We start from the raw sequence: 20,611 nt of genomic DNA on the forward strand, positions 1-20,611 counted from the left end.
GCAGAAGGATTTTGTCAAACTTGAACATTGGGCACTATCTAATAAAATGAAATTCAATGGTGAAAAGAGTAAGGTTCTACATTTAGGCAAGAAAAACGAAATGCACAGGTACAGTATAGGTGGTACCCTCCCAAATAGTAGTAACTGTGAGAGGGATCTTGGAGTCCTAGTGGACAACTATTTAAACATGAGCCAGCAGTGTGCAGCAACTGCCAAAAAAAACCAACACAGTTCTAGGCTGCATAAACAGAGGGATAGAATCAAGATCATGTGGTTAATACTACTTTATAATGCCTTGGTAAGGCCACACTTGGAATACTGCATTCTGTTTTGGTCGCCACAATGTAAAAAAGATGTGGAGACTCTAGAAAGAGTGCAGCGAAGAGCAACAAAGATGATTAGGGGACTGGAGGCTAAAACATATGAAGAATGGTTGCAGGAACTGGGTATGTCTAGGTTAATGAAAATAAGGACTAAGGGAGACACGATAGCAGTGTTCCAATATCTCAGGGGTTGCCACAAAGAAGAGGGAGTCAAACTATTCTCCAAGGCACCTGAGGGTAGAACAAGAAGCAATGGGTGTAAACTAATCAAGGAGAGAAGCAACTTAAAACTGAGGAGAAATTTCCTGACAGTTAGAGCAATTAATCAGTGGAACAGGATTTGCCTCCAGAAGTTGTGAAAGCCCCAACACTGGAAGTCTTTAAGAAGATGTTGGATAGCCATTTGTCTGAAACGGTATAGGGTTTCCTGCCTAGGCAGGGGGTTGGACTAGAAGACCTCCAAGGTCCCTTCCAACTCTGCTATTGTATTGTATTGTATTTCCTATTTGTACATTCTTTCATATATCTAATAAAATAAATAATAAGGGAAAAAACCAACAAGACTACCAGTTTAAAATGTTTTCAATACTTGTTACCGTATATTACAACAAACACACCAATCCCCAGACTTACATTATATTGTACCGTGTTTTGGAATTAACCATTTTCCCCCAAAGATTAAATCTTGACCAGTGGGGTAGAAATACATTTCCAATGCAAGCTCCAAAATGGAAAAGAGATGAGTGCCTTTACAAACAAGCCAGACAATAGAATCTTTATACAAAGCATCATTTACATCAGCTTCCCACACTGCATTGTCCTCCAGATGTACCAGGTCTACTGACCTTATAGGGAATTATGCAAGCTGCAAGTAATGGATTTGCAAACTTCATATATCTGGAAATATCTGGTTGTGCAAAGTCTAGATGAGGTGGTGGCAGGATGCCACTGAAACTATATTGTTCTTTTAGAAGTTGGATGAATTTATGTAAAGTCTGCATGGTTGAAATTCTCTGCAGGCAAGTTTCAGGAAGAAAATGGGAGAGAAATTATAGATCACAACTACTGACCTGTATTAAAAATGATGCTTCACATTTTCCTCAATCTTCCACTTACTTCACACAAGCTGACTTCATACAAGGATATTGCCTGCATATATCATCAAATCTGATCAGCATAATCATTTCTATTTCCAGGCTAATATATGTTTCTAGATTTATTACACTGACAATTATAGTACCGATGGTTTTTAAAATGCAACCGGACTTCCTTTGTTTTTGTTTGAAGTCATTTCGCTTCTCATTCTTCTTCAGTTCAGCCAGAACTGAAGAAGCTTCTTGGATGAGAAGTGTCTTCAAGGAAAAACAAAGAAAGTCCAGTTGCCTTATGAACCTTTGGGACAACCATGACTCGGGCCGGTTCGCCCAAACCAGTAGTAAAGAATGCTACCAGTTCAACTGGACTGGTTGTAAAAAAATGCTACCGGTTTGGCCGAACCACTGTACGACAATCAGCTGTGCTGCGCGAGTGATATTCGCTAGAAATCGCGTGGCACAGCTAATGGTCACACAGCTGGTCGTCGGCATGAAAATGCTTTAAAAGTTTTTAAAAAGTTCCGACAACCAGCTGTTTGACCATCAGCTATGCCGCACGATTTATATTCACTAGAAAGCAGGAAATCCTGCTTTCTAGAGAATTTAAATCGTGCGGCACAGCTGTTCCTCCCCCCTCGCAATTCTACTTTCCTTTGCAGACTTAGAAAAGGCTTCTTAGCACCTGCATTTCACCCCTGCACTGGCCATTATACAAAGTGACTTTTTCTCTACACACAAATGTAATATTCGTCAGACATTACAATGCATGAAAAAGTGTATGTAGTGAAACCCAAAGAAAGTGCTTTTATTGCTTAATGCTTCCTCAAGAATATAAAAATGAAATAAAGGAACTTGTTAGCTTTGCTCCCAACTGGTCTGCAAACCCCTGAATTACCATGAGATGGCAGCAAAGAGACATAGAAAACACTAACGCTCTGCTGTTTTCCAGTGGTCATTTAGATGTTCCCAATCCAGAACTGGTTGCTCTTCTACTCAATGTAAAAATAACAGTTATTTTTAGCCCTAAATAAGTAAAAACGAATAGAAAAGTAGCAAATCTACTACTCAATGCTCTAATTTGATTAAGTCACATTGTTTATAAAACATCTGGTCCTCTTTTCTGAATAGCAGAGATTCCCAACAGCCTGATTGCAAAATAGAAATGACTCTACTACTGACATAAAGAAGGAGTTCCTAATACTTTGACAGCATTGGGTTGCAAAGACCCATGTTTTCTCCAAAAAAGTTCAAGTGTCTTTGACGAACCAGAATAAGTTGATTTGTGGCATATTTACATATATGTATGAATATATGTGAGTGTGTTGCAAATACTTGCAACTCCTACCAATTTCATCCAGGATACATAGCTGTAAGGGGAGAATGAATGCAAAATCCTGGTTGGTCCCATTTTAATCTCTGTTTAACTTCATTTGGCACTCAAGCTTGTAATTTACCCTTGAAAAAAATATGCACCAGAGATTTATTGGTTTAAGGGTACCTGTTCCTCAACCAAAAATGTTTCTCAACTACTCTTCATATGAAAAGCTTTTGGGAATCCTTCTTATTTGATCTGCATTTGTTATATATTTAAAATGTTTAACAGACACTGGATTACAGGCACATTTCTCTTAAGAAAGGTCATGTAAAACGTACACTGAAAGGTACAGTGAGTTATTGATCCCTTTGCAGAATTCTCCAAATGGACTTTTAATATTCTGAATAATTTAAAGGGCGGGTTTTAGTAGGAACATTGGAATCTAGAATGTAATTCCTTCATATCCATAGAAAAACACAAGAGCTTCCATGTTATAAACCTGCGAAGATACATGAGTCGTGTTGCTAAATAAAACAAAACCATTTGCGCCTCCCAAAAAGAGAGACCTTCGATAATATTTTTGAATTTCACTTCTGCATTTTGTGGTGGGTTTCCAAGCTTTTTCTGCACAACCAAAGGACACAATGCCTACACCACTTCCTAAGAAATGGAATACTGCAGTGATAGGAGCCGGATTTGCTCTGCCTTTTTCCACAATGTCCTTGTGGAAGTGAAGTTCCAGGAGTGGCTTGAAATCTTCCATCTATATGAGATGGACAATAAGGACCGAAAAGCCTGATCCTAGTGCTAACCCCACCTGCAGGAAGAGCATCATCAACACTCCTGCTGCTTCGGATTGTTCCTTCGGTGTGACTTTGGGACCATAAATAATCGATAATGTACTCAGGTAGCCATTGCTGAATCCTAGGAACACGACAAACACCATGGGATACACATCATGGGCAAAGACGACGTTTGCAATGTGCACTCGAGGCTGAAAATTGCATAACATGAAGACGGGGATGAACAAAGTTCTCAGCAGAATCATCGTTGGAAGCCACTTGCTTCGTGGTCCGGGAACCTGGACCCAGGCGGTGCTCTGCCGTCCACACCAGTCCGCAAAATTGTACAGAAGGAAACTAGTGAGAGGTATGAAGTATTTATCTGTCCATGGACTCCCGGAGAATTTGTTTACCGACTCGATGCTGGACGAGACTGCAGGGAAAATGGTGATCGAGATGAAGTAGACGTAGAAGACACAGAAACCTAACATGCCAGTTTTCTTCAAGATGAGCCACAGAGGAGGGATTTTATCCGTGTAGTTTCTGTTTGGCAAGAGCTGGCTGGGATTCTCTGCTGCCATGTCCTCCTCTTCCTCCAAGTAACTGCTGGGCAAAGAGTTTGGTGGCAGCGTTGCAGTATAATACCTAAAATAGGGGGAAGGGGGGAAAAAGTCAGAGAAAAGCAAACCAACAGAAAATTGAAATCAAGATAGGAAAATTAGGAGATGGAAAGGAGCTGTCAGCCTCTTTGATGTTTGCTTGCTATCGGCTACCATAGTAATGGGGACGGGATGGGGGGAGATTGGCATTTGGGTGGGGAAGTGTGCTGGAGGAGATGGCCCGTGTGAACGAAAAGGGAGGATTTTTCATGCAAAGAATAGACTGTCATGTTTGAGGTTTGCTTTAATTTGGCTCCTCGGACCAAGCAGGAAACTTGATTCTACAGAAGCCTTGATGACGCTTCCTAAGTCTTTTCAAAATTAAAAAAAACTGTACTTTTTTTCATAGAGGAGGAAGGGAAAACCCTTCAACCCAGAAGTTACCATTGCTACCGGTTTGCAAATGTGAGTAGGCGCACTTGCTCGCTCCACTCGCATGCCTCACTTCCGTGCATGCGTAGAATCTTCCCTGCATGCGCAGAGCATAAAAAACGGACGTGATGATGTCCGGGCGGGTGGGCGGAGCTTGTTACTGAGTGGGCCTCCAAAGGTAAGCGAAGGGCGGGAGGAATCCACTGTACTATGCGATTTAGATTAGGTAGAAAGCTGGAAATCCTGCTTTCCAGATAATATAAATCGCACGGCACAGCTGATCATCGGAAATACCAGTTCATTTGAACCAGTAGCATTTTTTTTACTACCGGTTCGGGTGAACCGGTCCAAACCAGTAGCATTTCACACCTGCTTCAACCTGTTACTTATTTAGGAAGAGACTACCCCAACATTGGGAATTACTTTCACAGGATGTCCAAATTTAAAATTATATCTAAAGAATGCAACCTTGACAGATGCGTTGCATGTATTTGTATTTGTATTTGTATTTCTATTTTATTATTTGTATGCCGCCCTTCTCCGGGAGGACTCAGGGCGGTGAACAATTCAAGGGGGGAAAAAAGGGGAACATAAAAAGACAAAATACAAATAATAAAAGTAGACAACAGTCGCACAACCATACATGTCGAGAGGGGAGGGAACTCATCACCCCCAGGCCTGCCGGCAAAGCCAGGTTTTGACGGCTTTTCGGAAGGCCTGGAGAGAGGTGAGGGTCCGAATCCCTGCGGGGAGTTCATTCCAGAGGGCCGGAGCTGCCACAGAGAAGGCCCTCCCCCGGGTAATAGCCAGGTGGCATTGGCTGGTAGATGGCACCCGGAGGAGGCCAACCCTGTGAGATCATGGAACTTAATCCATGAGAAAATATTGACCCTTTACCAAATTACAGAGGAAGTTTGACCAGTTCAGAGAGAAATTCTGTCTAACCTAGGTGTGTGGGGCTATATTTCAAATTAATGTCTTCTTGGGCGAACTGATTATGAATTTGGGGACAATCAAATTCAGCTGAGTTGCTCAATTGCATAAAATATGCTGGAAAACATGCCAGGACAGGCCTGAGAAAGAGGCCTTAAGAAAGAGCTGCCAACCATGTTACATTGCAAACGAATCGATAGCAACAAGAAGGATAATTTAAAAAGAAAAAAAAAGAGAGAAAAGTCATCCTTGAATCTAGCTCCAATCCTGGCACTTTATCTGCATCCTTTCTTTGGCAGCCTTGAAAAGTAGTTTTCCATTCTTTGCAACAGATTTTTTTTCCCCCCTGCCAACTTTCCAGTTCAACCCCACAGCTGTGGAATTCTTTTATGGCCCTTTACCAAAATACTAACCAGGCCTAAATGTGTTTAGCTTCCAAGATCAGTTAAGGACGGTTAGGTTCTTCTCCTTGCTCAGAGAAGAAAGATAACAGCCAAATCCCAGTTCTGTTAGAAGATCCGGACAGGCTGGGCTCCCCAGTTATAAGTCTGATGGCCACCCCAAACACAATTGACACTGAAACTGGGGTAGGTTTTATAATGACACTGTATTCATACCAGATTGTATGTTTGGGGGGGGGGTTGGGCCAGGGAAGAAAAAGGAAGGAATATATCATTGTTGTGGCCTGCTGGTAGCCAGCAGAGCTGGCAGCAAATTCAGACAGTGAGGAGGTTGGAGAGGAACATGGGCCAGTCCTAGAGTCTGAGGAAGGCTCTGATGGGGGCTCTGTGTCGGAAGCAGAGAGTGGGCCAGAGCCGTATGCCAGTTATCAGAGTCAGACATCAGTGAAGCAGAAGAACAGCTGGAGCCTGTTCCCAGTGTACGCATCCGCAGAGTTGACAGACGAAGGGAACAGCTAAAGAACAGGGGGCGACTTGGGAGTAAGGCCACAAGTGGACACTGAATGGCCCCTCCCAGAGGAAATAAAAGAAAATAAAAAGAAATTTGCAGATATTGGCTTGGGCCCTACAGGCATCCCCAACATGAGTGACATCAAACTGGCTATGCCTACCTTGGCCACACCCACCCCAGCTCCCTGAGATCAAACACAACCCTGATGCGGCCTTCAATGAAATTGAGTTTGACACCCCTGATCTAGGTTGATTATTGATTTAACTGGACAATGGTTGTTACCTGGCGTACTCCAGCTTGGGAAGAAACAGATACATCACAATGCACAAAACAATGAAGACGTCCCCTATCAGGAAGTAGGCCAGAGCACTGTTTGTGACTTCCGATGATGCTGCCAGATCCACCACTGATGCCAAGGCACTCACCGTTCCTCCCATGGCCTGACCTATGTAATGAGGATACAAGGGAGATGGGGGGGGGGGGGTTTGTGAGGAAGAAGAAGGGCAAATGTTAATGAAATAAGGTCCAGCCAATGCTGGGTTACTCAAAACCAGGGGTCAGCAACCCGTTGCTCTGGAGCCGCATGTGGCTTTTTCATCCCTCTGCTGCAGCTCCCTATCGCTCAAAATATGTGTCACAGCCACCAATGTGCGAAATCCGCCAGCACACGATTTATTGAGCTTTTCGACCCCCAGGAAGGCCAACCATGGATTAATCCAAGAAAAGGAAAGTTTCAGAAGAAAACAGAACCTTTAATTCAAATACATATGCTATTTTTGTGGGCGCTCAGGAAATAGTCAGGCACGGGAAGGGTTTTGTGTGGCTCCCGGTATTTTCTTTTCCGTGGGAAATGGGTCCAAATTGAGTGTTTAAGGTTGCCAACCCCTGGTCAAAAACGAACCATGTTGAATGAGAATCTGCTTGGCCGCCAAATCAAAGAAGATGAAATCGAGGAGCAAGAGACTGAAATGGAGCTAGAAACAATAATCCCGGTTTTGATCCTGGTTAGTCATTTCCCTTTGAATTCTGAAGTTTTAGTTTATTATGCCCATAATGAATTTGTGTCCTTTCTTTGAGAGGAGAGTTTGACCTCTGATGCGGCAGGAGACGCCACTGGGGCAGCCTCGCGTGCAGACAAGCCCAAGGCACCACATCTATGCGAGAAATGAATTTCCCCAGCAAGATGGAGAGCACTACTACAGGAACAAAATGTTGACTTCTAACTTGTCTAACTAAGGTTAACAAACTAACTTTATGGTTGTGGGACAGCAACACCTTCTCCTGCTTAGAGTCTATGATGGTCCACTGCGGCTAGGACCTTAGTGAAGGTCTGAGGCACCGATGCCAAGCCAAATGGTAGGGCCCTATACTGGTAGTGGATACCTAAATAGGAGAACCTGAGATATTTACGATGGCCAGGGAAGATGGGGATATGGAGGTAAGCCTCCATCAGGTCGATGGAGGCCATGAAGTCATTGCGCCTGACCCCCGCCAAGATGGATTTAAGCGATGTCATCTTGAATCTTCTATAGACTAAGTGAAAATTTAGCAGTTTAAGATCCAGAATCGTCCTCCATCCGCCCGAACTCTTTGGAACGACAAAGAGGTTGGAATAGAAACCTGACCCCACTTGGTCCGGTGGAACTGGTTCAACCGCCCTAATCTCTAGGAGGTGTTGGATCGCCTGCCTCATGAGAGAGCGTTTATCTTTACTCTTGGCGACCGAAAACATCCGAAAATGGTTTGGCGGAATGGAGGGAAACTCTAGGTGCAGGCCAAATCTGATGGTATTCAGAACCCAGGCGTCAGTGCTAATCTCAGCCCAGGCGTCGGCAGACAGAAGCAGTCTGCTGCCTATGGGTGGGGTCGCTATTGACCTATCTGTCACGGCGGTAGGGACAGCCACCTCCCCCCTGAAATGGCCTCTTCCCCTGGGGTTGGAACCTAGGCCTATCCGACTGCCTATCTGATCTTGGAAAATACCTGCTGTGCTGCGCCTCCTGATCTGACTGATGAAAGTAAGGCGCAGATTTTGCTCTTTGCGGGCGTAGGCATGACCTTCTTTTTATTCTTGTCCTCAACGAGGATTGGGTCCAACGGGGTACCAAAAAGGGATCCCCCGGAATAAGGTGATGATGCCAGGTGCCACTTTGCCTTGTTCTCCGCTTGTCATCCCCACAGCCACAGGAGATGTCGGGAGGTCACTGAGGCCGCCATTGCCCGTGAGGCATACTTCATAGCATGCAGAGTGGCGTCCGCAGAGAATTGAGCAAAGCAACCAGCTTGTTGAGATCTTGATGAGTACGCACCTCCTCAGGCAGAATCCTTTCCTGCAACTGTTGCAGCCATGAGGCTGAAGAACAGGGGAGGTTTCCAGGTATCAGATGGAGGCAAGGGGAAGAAGGCAGGGAGAAGGAATTTACAGGATGGCACTGGATTGTTTTTGCAAGAATCAGGAACCAAAAGCAACCTGTCTTTCTTTGGCCAGACAGAGTTGAAACTGGGAACCAGAAGCAAGGAGCACAGAGGCGTGGCTTCAAATTAACTCTGTCTCGATTGGACATCACAATACCCAATCCAATCCTGGCTAATCCTGCAAAATTCCTCCGGAAAAACAGCTTGTATCCCAAGGCAATAACCATATTAAATTCTACAGTATAGTGCAATATTGGGTTTTCAATTTCAATTATATAGAATGTAAAGGATGTATGTTTGTGTTTTTATTTTTATAATTGTAATGTACACTGATGACAGCATTTAATTTTGTTGTACCATGTGCAATGACAATAAAGTAAATTAAACTAGAGGGATTAAATATATCAAAAGGTAAGAGGAGTTCATTTATCTATTACCAGAGTAGGGGAACTCCCTAGCGATAAAAAACAAGCTACTTTTGAATCCTGTGGGAATTACCTCTGAGGAAACTCAAAAAAAACCCTTTCTGGGGAAATAAAAAGGCAACATTACTTTCAAAATCTTGAGATTACCAGCCATATTTGGGTGACAAATTGTAAAGGAAAGTGATATAATCAAAAGTTCAAAATGTTAAAAAAATATGTTAACTTTAGCTCTTTGGATCAAATATATATGAACAGAGATATCATCGCTTATTAGGCTGATCTTATGTCCTTTGACCTTCCATTTTTGTCAGAAAGATGTTTAAGTACACAATGCAAAGGTTTATTACCACACCGTTTGATTTCCATTTTATAATAATAAAATAAATTTATGATAATGTATGGTTAAATGTTAGAAGGCTTCCAAAAAAAGGGCTGTGGTGAAAATCTCCACCAGGGGTCAACCCTTAACTACATTTCTGCCGTCCAGGTACAAAAGTAAAAATAAAATAAATCTCAGTATTGATTTTTGTCTCTCCCCCTTTCTTCCCCCACGTTTTTTAAATTCTCAGATTGCATTCCCAGTGCCATCCATCCTTGATAAACCTCAAGGGGACTCATCATTCATACCTGCAAACTTGGAACTCATCAGTTATGGAGATGAGCGTTAATGTGAATATCAAGTAAGACAATGAAAAGTTTCGGCTTTTTCCACCCCCACCTCAAAATATAAACAAACATGGAGCTGAATGCAAATGTTTTCTTTGAGTACAGGCAGTCCTTGATTAGGACAGGGGTGGACTGCTGGGGGTTGACAGGATTCGGGAGAACCTCTAGCTAAGATTCTGTGCAGTTTGGAGAACCCCCAAATCCCACTCCTGGCTGGCCCTGCCCACCCCTCCCCTCCCCTCCGAGGAGTCCCCAGCAACCCGTTTTGGATGCAAGTAAGTGCAGGGTGCTCACAGAGGCTTGGGGAGGGTGAGAAACAGGCCTACCGGAAGTTTTGGAAGGCTGGGAGGCCGTTTCTGCCCTCCTGGAGCCTCAAGGAAAGCCTCCAGAGCCCGGGAAGGTCAAAAACACCCCCACCACCCGGCCTGCCGTGGTGCAGGAAGCTGACTAGGCCACACCCATGGCCACGCCCACCCAGCAACCAGGCAGAGAACCCCTTGCTAAAAATTTTAAGTCCACCCCTGATTAGGACTGGCCTTTAGCGACTGTTCAAAGTTACACTCACCTCCCCCCAAATACTTATGACCTGGTTTTGAAATTATGGTTCCTGCAGAATCACGTGAACAAAATTTTGGTGAATTCGTGCTTATGACCCACTGCAGGGACCCACCCTGCCAGGTCCCACACTTTCTTCCCCATCTCCAATCACTTATCTTTTACTGCAGGTCTCCTTCTGGAAGCTTTGGAGATCATGCTGGAGAAGGAGACCAGGTCACTCTGCCCCTCGCCATTCCTAGTCCATGTGGATCAATCCAAGAAGTGGGCGTCATTTTTGGAGCAACCTGTTGTGGCCGTTCCGAAATTGCACCTGCTTCTGGGATGGTACCACACAGCCTACAGGGTACCTGTGGGGATCTGGTTAGTAGGCCCAAGGCCTATTTGGGACTCTGGGGGGGGGAGGAGCACAGGGTGCCTCAGGGGATGAAGGAGGTTTGGGGAAGTCCAGGGCAAGTGGGCCAGGGAGTACACAAGGCCTCCCACAGCCCCCCAAAACTCTCAGGCACCTCATGCTTCACTTAACAACCACATTAAATTGGGGAGAGTGAATTAAGTGCAGCGATTACATGCCTCACTTAACAATCGCCATAATGGCAGGCTCCTTTACAGCCATAAGTCAAGGACCACCCATACCCATAAAAAAAAGTTAAACTACCCCAAAAGAAATGCCACAGAATGAGAGAATAAGAATAAATAAAAGGATGGCCTCTTAACATAAATTTTGGGGAGATCTGGGGCAAGTACACGAGACCTCTGAGAGCCCCCCAGAACCCTGAGGCACCGGCATGCTCCACTTAACCACCACATTAAATTGGGGAGAGCAGGGATGGAGTGCATTAAGTGAGGCGATTACATGGGTGCCTCACTTAACAGCCGTCATAATGGCAGGCTCCATTACAGCCATAACTCAAGGACTATAGATATATGTAAAAAAAAAAAAAAAAAGTTAAACCACCCCAAAATAAATGCCACAGAATGAGAGAACAAGATGAAAGAAAAGGATGGCTCTTTAACATACATTTCATTTTAAACCTCCCCTTCAGGCTATTGCAAAAGTCGTCTAGGTTAAAAATGTGGTTGAGATCGAAATAATTGTCACACACAGACAAAACCTCCAGTACAAAGTCATGAGTCCGTGTTAACCCAACTATCACCACAGGACACAGTAGTAGAGGTATCCCACCAGCCTCCTACAATAACAATTATCTGCTTAAGCATTTTTTTTTTAAAGAAAAAACAAACCTGAAATGAGCGCCTGGGAATTCCTCATGGGAAAGGATCCCGACAAGCCAAAGATGCTACTGATGAAGATGGTGGCAGCACTGCTGATGACGGCCACGCAGACAACGGTGATGATAAAAAACCACAGTGTCCACGCAGAAGTGTCCACTTTGACCAGCACTGTAATCACCAGAAAGGTAGCCAGCATGACAGCCAAAGAGGAGAGAATACGGACGTTGACAGAAACCCTGGAAAAGAAACAAATGAGTTGGTGAATTAACAAGCATCCCCTAAGATCAGTTTTGAAATTCTAAAATTTCCCATACTGGTTCTGTGGGCGTGGCTTGGTGGTCATGTGACTGGGTGGGTGTGGCTTGGTGGTCATGTGACCGGGCGGACAACAAGTAGGAACCTCACAGAGTCACAGAGAGCTCAAAAACGAACTATCACACTTTACACAAAAATAACACAAAAGCTACACGACTGACTCACACACAGTGCAAAAGCAGCTGGATTTCACACAAAATGCACCCTGCAACAAGCAGGAACCTCACAGAGTCACAGAGAGCTCAAAAATAAGCTATCACACTTTACACAAAAATAACACAAAACCTACACAATCGATTCACACACAATGCAAAAGCAGCTGGACTTCACAGACAAAAAAAGGTTCCTAGATTGCGCAGCACAGCTGATTGTCACAGTTGATCATTGGAACCTTTTTAAAAACTATTTTTAAGCATTTTTTTTACTAGGTAGTTTTAAAAGTCTTTTAAAAAGTTCTGATGATCAGCTGTGCAACCATCAGCTGTGCCGCACAATCATCGGAACTTTTTTTAAAAAAAGTGTTAAAGCATTTTTTTTACTACCGGTTTGGACAAACCGGTAGTATTTTTACTACCAGTTCAGGCAAACTGGCCCAAACTGGTAGCATTTCACACCTGCCTAAGATTCTCCCCAGTCCTGAGATTACATTTACACTTCAGCAAAAGATCCTTTGCTTTGAAATGGCCAGGAGAGAAATTAATGGATATGCACCGATGTTAAAGAATTGCAGCATTGTAGCCGAATAAGTGGCAAGCAGTTCTGACAAAGAAGCCCAACCAAAAATTACTTGGTTCCGGTTCTGTTATCCAGTCAGAACATGTCTTTTTTCACTGAGGGCTTCTGTGCTATTCAGAAGCTTACAGAAGCATTAAATTTTTGATTTTGTTACCCTGGGAAAGACACAGGGTAGAAAGGACAGGGTTCTTGAATAAGGCTGAATATGGTAGGACAAAGGGGCTAAGAAATTAGATGCCGAGATAAACAGCACACAGATTTTCTCTTTCATGTGCTTAATTAAGAAATGCCAAATGACTGAGTGCAGCCTTTGTACTGCAAATTAAATGTCCTTCTCTACAAATTAAAAATTATCAGCTTCTACATACGGGCTGCTTTTCCCGATGAAAATTTATCGGAACGCTTAAAAGGAAGTTACATAGCTAGGAAGAGGAAATCCCAGTTAGGAAGTCCTAAATGTAGACAGACCATCTTGAGTAGTAGTGTCCATAGTGAATTGGGAGGGGGGGAGAGGAAATGGACAGGAGAAAAAGGAAAGAAATGAAAATGAAAGTAGAAGGATGATAGGAAGGAACAAAAAGACGAGCCCTGTCTGGAAAAAAGGTTTAGAATGGAGCTGTGGCATATGTGGTTGATATCTATCAATGTGTTGTGGCCTACCAGCGGCCGGTGAAGCTGGCAGCAGATTCAGACAGTGAGGAGGTTGGGTAGGAACATGGGCCAGTCCTGGAGTCTGGGGAAGGCTCTGATGAGGGCTCTGCATTGGAGGCAAATATGGGGCCAGGGCCATCTGACAGTTATCAGCTGCCTTGAGAGTCAGAGACCAGTGGGGCAGACAAACAGCTGGAGCCTGTTCCCAGTGTGCGCATGCGCAGAGTTGCCAGACAAAGGGAAAGCTGAGGAACAAGGGTCGACTTCGGAGTAAGGCCACAGGTGAACCGTGAATGGCCCCTCTCATAGGGAATAAAAGGAGTGAAAGGGGAGGGGTGTTTGCAGGAGGCAATTAGTTCATTCCTGCATTCTTGCCAAGTATTGCCGCATCTGAAAGGTATCGGCCTGGCCACTCTCCAAGCCTGATAAAGGTCAGTAATTGTGAAGTATCTTGAAAGACTGTGGGAGAGGATTGACTTTGCTGCAGAGGAATTCACTGTATTTTGTCCTGGCAGGCCTAAAGTCCAAAAAGGAAAAGATGGCTTGCAGGCCTGACAAGTGTATTGTGTGACAACTATAGTGATAAATTGAAGAATGAAACTGAAAGAGATATCATTAATGTCGGTGTTCAGGAAAAACATGGTGAAAAGGAAGCCATCGATGTTTGAGAATGTTGAAAAATAGTAAGGGTGCAAAGTGTAGATGATGTGACTAGAGAGATGCTTAAAAGATGGAGTTGTTTGATTACAGACTGGCTATGTGATGCTTTTACAATGTGTGAAGGTTGCATCTGTGTCTGACTGATGTAATAATGCTGTGACTATTCCCCTGTACAAAGGTAAAGATAACAAGAGGGAATGGCAGAACTACAGGGAGGTTAGTTTGTTATAGGTAGCTCAAAAAGGGTTGGCAAAATTCTAACTGAAAGGGGTATTAAATGTGAAGAATGTTTGCCCAAATTGTGTTTGTCTAGACTACTGAAAGGGATGTGATGACTCAGTGGCTAAGACGCTAGCTTGTCAATCGGAGGTTCGGCAGATCAGTGGTTCGAATCCCTTGCGCCAAGTAACGTGATGAGCTCCCGTTACTTGTCCCAGCTTCTGCCAACCTAGCAGTTCGAAAGCATGTAAAAATGCAAGTAGAAAAATAGGGACCACCTTTGGTGGGAAGGTAACAGTGCTCCATGCGTCTTTGGCATTTAGTCATGCCAGCCAGATGACCACCGAGACATCTTCGGACAGTGTTGGCTCTCCGGCTTTGAAACGGAGATGAGCACCGCCCCCTAGAGCCGGAAAAGACCAGCGCACATGTGCGGGGAAACCTTTACCTTTCGACTAGTGAAAAGAAGGACTAAGGGTGACATGATAGCGGTTTTCCAATATTGAAGGGGTTGCCACAAAGAGGAGGGGGTTAACCTATTCTCCATAGCAGCTGGAGGCAGGACAACAAGAAACAATGGATGGAAACTAAACAAGGAAAGAAGCAACCTAGAACTACAGAGAAATTTCGTAACAGTGGAGCAGTTTGCCTTCAGAAGTTGTGGCTGCTCCATCACTGGACATTTTTAAGAAGAGATTGAGGTGGTATAAACTAAGACTCATGCTTTGGGCAGTGGGGTTGGACTAGAAGCTCTTAAAGGTCCCTTCCAGCCCTATGATTCTATGAAAGGGGAATAGATGTATTATATGTTATAAGCAATTACAAAAGAACCCAAAACCAAAAAGCAGAAGAGCCTAGAAAAAAACATATAACTCAAGTATTTCATGGCCACCAGATAATTAGCTATTTAAACAGGAAAGTTACTTTTAAATTTTTTTCTTATTTATTTAAATGGGAAAGTTGTACTAATTTTTTAAAAACATTTCAGATTTATGTATTTAAACAGGAAAGTTTAACTTCATAAAACTTTTCTTATTTATTTACTGAGTAAGATTATAAGTACTAGGTCCTTCAAGGGAGAGGGCTGGGAAAGAGAAAAGGTAGAAAGTGACCAAGAACTTGCAGAGAAAAATTGACTTATCCTTCAGAGATAAGGCCCTTACTTTAACATCTTGTTGTCAGGGTTCCAAGTAATACCCCTAATGAAAGAAGACTCCAAGACTTGAGTTTCCTCAGTTCCATTTTATTATAGATGTCATATTGGCAGATCTGGGAAAACCCAAATCTGAAAGCTTCCAGGTTTCTCCCACCCAAAAGAAAGTCCAAATCCCTGCCCAGCACCCACATGTCCGTCACATGGTCCAATCAGGCACCATCCAAAACTGGAGATGCCTCCTAGTCAAATCATAGCAGCTGCAGGGCAAGGTGTTCTTGACTTTCTGAGAAAGGATGTCATTTAGACTATATATCTCCCATACTCCATATAATCCCCCCTTCCCATTTTCCCACAGCATTGAATGTGGCAGGCCTGAAGGCCCAATGCGAAAGATGGCTTCCAGGCCTGATACTTGTTATGATCAATACCTGTTCTCAAAATTATTTTAAATGAGATATGCTTCATGCCACGAGACTGCAACAATTAGAAATGTTGCCTGCTTCATTTTCTGCAACCCAACAAGGCAGACACAGACTTCAGAAGATAATTAGAACTGCAGAAAAAACAATTACTGCCAATCTGCCTTCCATTGAGGACCTGTGTACTGCACCAGTCAAAAAGAGGGCTGTGAAAACATTTACAGAATATTTACCCATCGTATCCTGGACATAGTTTGTTTCAACTCTTACTCTCAAAACAATGATATAGAGCACAGCAAACCAGAACAACTAGACACAAAAACAGTTTTTTCCCCAAACGCCATCACTCTGCTAAACAAATAATTCCCTCAATACTGCCAAACTATTTACGAAGTCTGCACTACTATTAATCCTTCATCATTCCTATCACCCATCTCCTCCCACTTATGACTATATGACTGTAACTTTGTTGCTTGTAGTCTTACGATTTATATTGATATTGAATGTTTCCTGATTGCTTATTTATGCCCTATGACTATAATTAAGTGCTGTACCTTATGATTCTTGACGAATGTATCTTGTCTTTTTATGTACACTGAGAGAATATTGCACCAAAGACAAATTCCTTGTGTGTCTAATCACATTTGGCCAATAAAGAATTCTATTCTATTCTATTCTATTCTATTCTATTCTATTCTATTCTATTATTTCTATTTTTATTCTAAACTCTAGGCCTTTTGACAAACCCTACCTGTTTAAACAGATAGTTTTAAAGCAATTCAACAAAATGAATTATCCCTGGGCAAAAAGATATGCTGGTGGACAGTTTCTTCCTCACCTTAATCCTGCAAAAACATTAGGCATCAAATCCAGTTCAGGCCCATCGCCACATTTTAATCATCACAGAACTTCTTAAGAAGGACGGAGCATGGAGTAGTCATAAGTTAATCTCTGGAGGCAATCAAGCTGCAGGGAACCAATTTTCCTGGGAGTTTCCATAAATGCAAGCCAGACTCATGTGTATTTATGACGCTGGAAACTTAGCATAATAAAACACTTATTGATTATGGATGCTCCACTCAGCAGAATCAACAATGTGCCGAAGAGAAATGAATGCTATGTTTAAAATGTAACGCATTAAGCATAATGGGTTTTGTGAAATGGATTCCCAAGCTAGGGAATATATATAAGATGTTCAGGTCTCTGGATCAGCTTTACTTCATGGAATTGTGGGGAGGCAGGTAATTTAATTCTCCTTTAAGGAATTCTGCAGATAAGGATCATAATAGTATGGGGGCATTTTTGGCAGAGAATGCCATTTAAACCAATGAGAGCTTTCTCCAGTATTAATTCCTAGTAATTCAGCAAGTATACCATGACTTTATTGTGTGTGTGTGCGTGTGTGTATAAAAATGGGTGTGTGTGTGTGTGTGTGTTTGTGTGTATGTGTGTGTTCCAGCATAATTCTGGAACCCGTCAAGCAATTTCAACCAAACTTGGTACACAGATGACTTACTCTCTGGAAAAAAATACTATGGGGGTAAGACCCCTAACACCCCTAACATCGTGTTCTGTTACGATGCAGCCTGTTGTGCCTTAAAATAGCTTCTACTATACTGTTGTAAAATCAGAGGTGGATTGCTGTCAGTTCAGCTCGGATCGGGCGAACTGGTAATGGTGGCGCCGGAAGGCTCCACCCACCAACCCGGACGCTTCTGTGCATGCACAAGCAAACCAGTAGCAAAAAAAATGTAAACCCACCACTGCGTAAAGTGGCTTCTACTGTACAGCGCAGCAGAATTGCCATGGTAATGGCTTCACAGTACTCAACAAGGGGTTTTTCTCTGGTAAGGGGGAAAATCCAACATTAGAAATTACGTTTGTTCTGGACATTTTCCCCCTATAAACAAATACCTGGACAATGCCAGGTTATCAGCTAGCTTTTCTATAAAGATGTGGAAAAATAAAGACAGCATTAAGTATCCTTCCAAGAACATCAGAGGGACAGAAATTGACATGCCTTTCAATACTTCAATGTTTCTTCACCATGGCAGCTTAAAGAAGTGTATGTAGACTTCAACTCCCAGAATTCTTTGACCGGCTGGGGAATTCTGGGAGTTGAAGTCCACACCTCTGAAAGCCACCAAGGTTGAGAAGCACAGCAGTAGCGCATCAAGGAGTTGCCTCCCCAGGGTTCTCTTGCAAAGATTCCACCCAGAAGGGGCTGTGCAAGCAGCAGACTACCGCGCATAGCTCCATTTGTGCGAGTGGCAGGTTATGCGCACCCACTTCTTGTGTAAAAAGAGTTCCGTGCACATGAATGTGCACTCCCTCTGCTTGCACCCTCTGCTTGCACACAGCCATCCCATCTCCCTCCCCTGCTGGTCCGCAAAGCTAGAAAGGTTGGTGAGGCTTCCTTTAATGCCCTGCCAAACCCAGCCTCAATTTACTGAACATACTCAAAGTCTGCATGCAAGCGAAGTAATAATTCCAAGAAAGGAATTGCAAAAGTGAATCTTTTAAGGGCAACTTTCCTGAACCCAGTGCCCTGTATAATTACCCACAATTCCAGAGTTTTAGATCTGGGAATAGATAAGGCTGCAAGAAAATGACTGGCTTTTAACCTGAAATAGATTGGAGACCTTAAGTAGATAACTAATGGGTAAAGGTAAAGGTTCCCTTCGTACATATGTGCTAGTTGTTCCCGACTCTAGGGGGCAGTGCTCATCTCCATGGTCATGTGGCCGGCATGACTAAATGGCAAAGGTGCATGGAACGCTGTTACCTTCCCACCAAAGGTGGTCCCTATTTTTCTACTTGCCTTTTTACATGCCTTCCAACTGCTAAGTTGGCAGAAGCTGGGAACTCATTCCATTATGTGGTGCTAGGAATTCGAACCACCGAACTGCCGACCTTTCTGATAGACAAGCACAGCGTCTTGGCCACTGAACCACTGTGTCCCTAACTAATGGGATCATCTATCAAATTCCAAGATTTTCTCAGATAAATGACCGGTGTTCCTTTAGACCAGGGGTGTCAAACTCGGATGTGGCCTGCGGGGTGCTTAGATCTGGCCTTAGAAACAGCAAAGGACTGGCCCGTGGTGCCTCTGCCAGCAAAAACGGAGCTCAGGAGGGCTGCATGCGGATCCTCCCGAGCTCCATTTTTGCTGCAGGAGGCAGTTGCAGCCGAAAATGGAGCTCGGGAGCCCGTTTTCACTGGCAGAGTGCCCAGGTCACCACAGGAGCCTGACAAAAGTGATGTCGAGCTGGCCATGCACACCCTGGCCACGTTCATTCCATTTCCCACCCCACCCCCAAGGTCAAACACAACCCTGATGCAGCCCTCAATGAAATCGAGTTTAACACCCCTGCTTTAGAACATACCTAAGGCCACTTCAAAAGGTGGGGTTTGGATTATGCTTTTGAGCCGGTACGGAGTCTAATGCCAAAATGTAAGTTAGTGGTGTGAGAGCTCCCTGTAATAGAGCAAGAAAAAAGAAATGCAACGCTTCATATAGAATGCTCAACCATGAGACTTTGAAGCCTGCGATTTTTGTATTTTGTTTCCCCCACATCTCTTTTCCTGCCGTGTAATGCATTCCCTCCTTCGAGTTGTAAAACCCAAGGGTCACGCAGGAACAGCGAAGGTAGAGAAGTGCTGATCACTCCGTCCCACCTTCTCCTCCGAAAACAGTGACCTACTTTCATTCTGCAGCATGGGAGAGACAAACTGCACAGCTAGCAACTAGGCTGCCTTCAAATAGTCCACTGCCATTGAAGGAGCAATCAAGGCATCCTTGAGTTCCATGTCACTGTAGACAGCTAAGTCCGCCAGGAGATCTTGACCTCGGTACCTTCTTTGGTCTCCTTCCCCTCTGCCCAACATAGAGCTGCTGAATCGGAAGCTACTGCCTTCTCCATCAAGTTCTTGCTGATTCTCATCTTTTCCATACGTTTAACAACCCTTCCCTACTGATATTGCCCAGCGTGATGAATTGTCGTTCCCCTGGAGAACATCTGTTTGGAGCAGCCTCCATTAACCTAGTAAAAGTGATCACCAAGACGATTTTGGATACTGTCTGTCTTAATTTAGGACAAAAGCAAATAACCCGCTATGACTTTGAGAAGTTTTGCTGTGCGGCGGAGGATTTTCTGGGTAAGCCCATTTTCTCATCAAGAGTTTTTAGCTTGACTTTTTAAGTGACCGCTGTGTTAATGCTGCAGCCTGGGGAGACACATGGCATAGCCAAGGCCGGAGGAGGCAGGGGAGAGGGGAGGAGGAAAAGTAGGGCCACTAATGCAATCACACTTACTTGTTGACTAGCAGGAAGTTCCCAATCAAGCTCAGGACCGAAGGCACAGTGGAAGCCACAGAAATGTAGCTTTCAAAGAAATTCTAGGAGGGAGAAAAAAAGAGAGCATCAAAACAGAGTTTTAGAAACTGTACTGCAAAAGGGACAAAGATGTGAGTGACCCAGTGGCTTAATGGATAAGGAATCAGCTTCCAGAGCTGGGGATTATGGGTTTAAGTCCCTCTGGGTCATTCGTTGGTCTTGTGTCGTTTGTCCAGAACAGGGCTTGGCAACCTTAAACACTCAAAGAGCCACTTGGACCCGTTTCCCACAGAAAAGAAAACACCGGGAGTCACAAAACCCTTCCTGTGTCTGATTATTTCCTGAGCGGCCACAGAACTAGCATATGTAGTTGAATTGAATGTTTTGTTTTCTTCTGAAACTTTTCTTTTCTTGGATTTATCTATGGTTGGCC

At 43.8% G+C, this 20,611-nt stretch overlaps 1 protein-coding gene across 1 annotated transcript in view; it reads right to left on the reverse strand.

Annotated features, from left to right (window-relative positions):
* Window positions 1-889: 889 nt before the first annotated feature.
* SLC29A3 (solute carrier family 29 member 3) overlaps window positions 890-20,611 on the reverse strand; it is a 54,041-nt gene continuing 34,319 nt past the window's right edge. Inside the window, exons 3-6 of the mRNA XM_087701831.1 lie at window positions 20,158-20,240; window positions 11,697-11,923; window positions 6,673-6,835; window positions 890-4,159 (exon numbers count right to left, since the gene is read on the reverse strand). Of these exons, the coding sequence (XP_087557957.1) occupies window positions 3,496-4,159; window positions 6,673-6,835; window positions 11,697-11,923; window positions 20,158-20,240 (1,137 nt within the window). The 3' untranslated portion in view covers window positions 890-3,495. The remainder of the gene's footprint in view (window positions 4,160-6,672; window positions 6,836-11,696; window positions 11,924-20,157; window positions 20,241-20,611) is intronic.

This window comes from Thamnophis sirtalis, unplaced genomic scaffold (assembly GCF_051295495.1).
Source record: "Thamnophis sirtalis isolate CommonGarterSnake01/CBP01778 unplaced genomic scaffold, rThaSir2_p1.2 scaffold_15, whole genome shotgun sequence".
Lineage (NCBI taxonomy): Eukaryota > Metazoa > Chordata > Lepidosauria > Squamata > Natricidae > Thamnophis > Thamnophis sirtalis.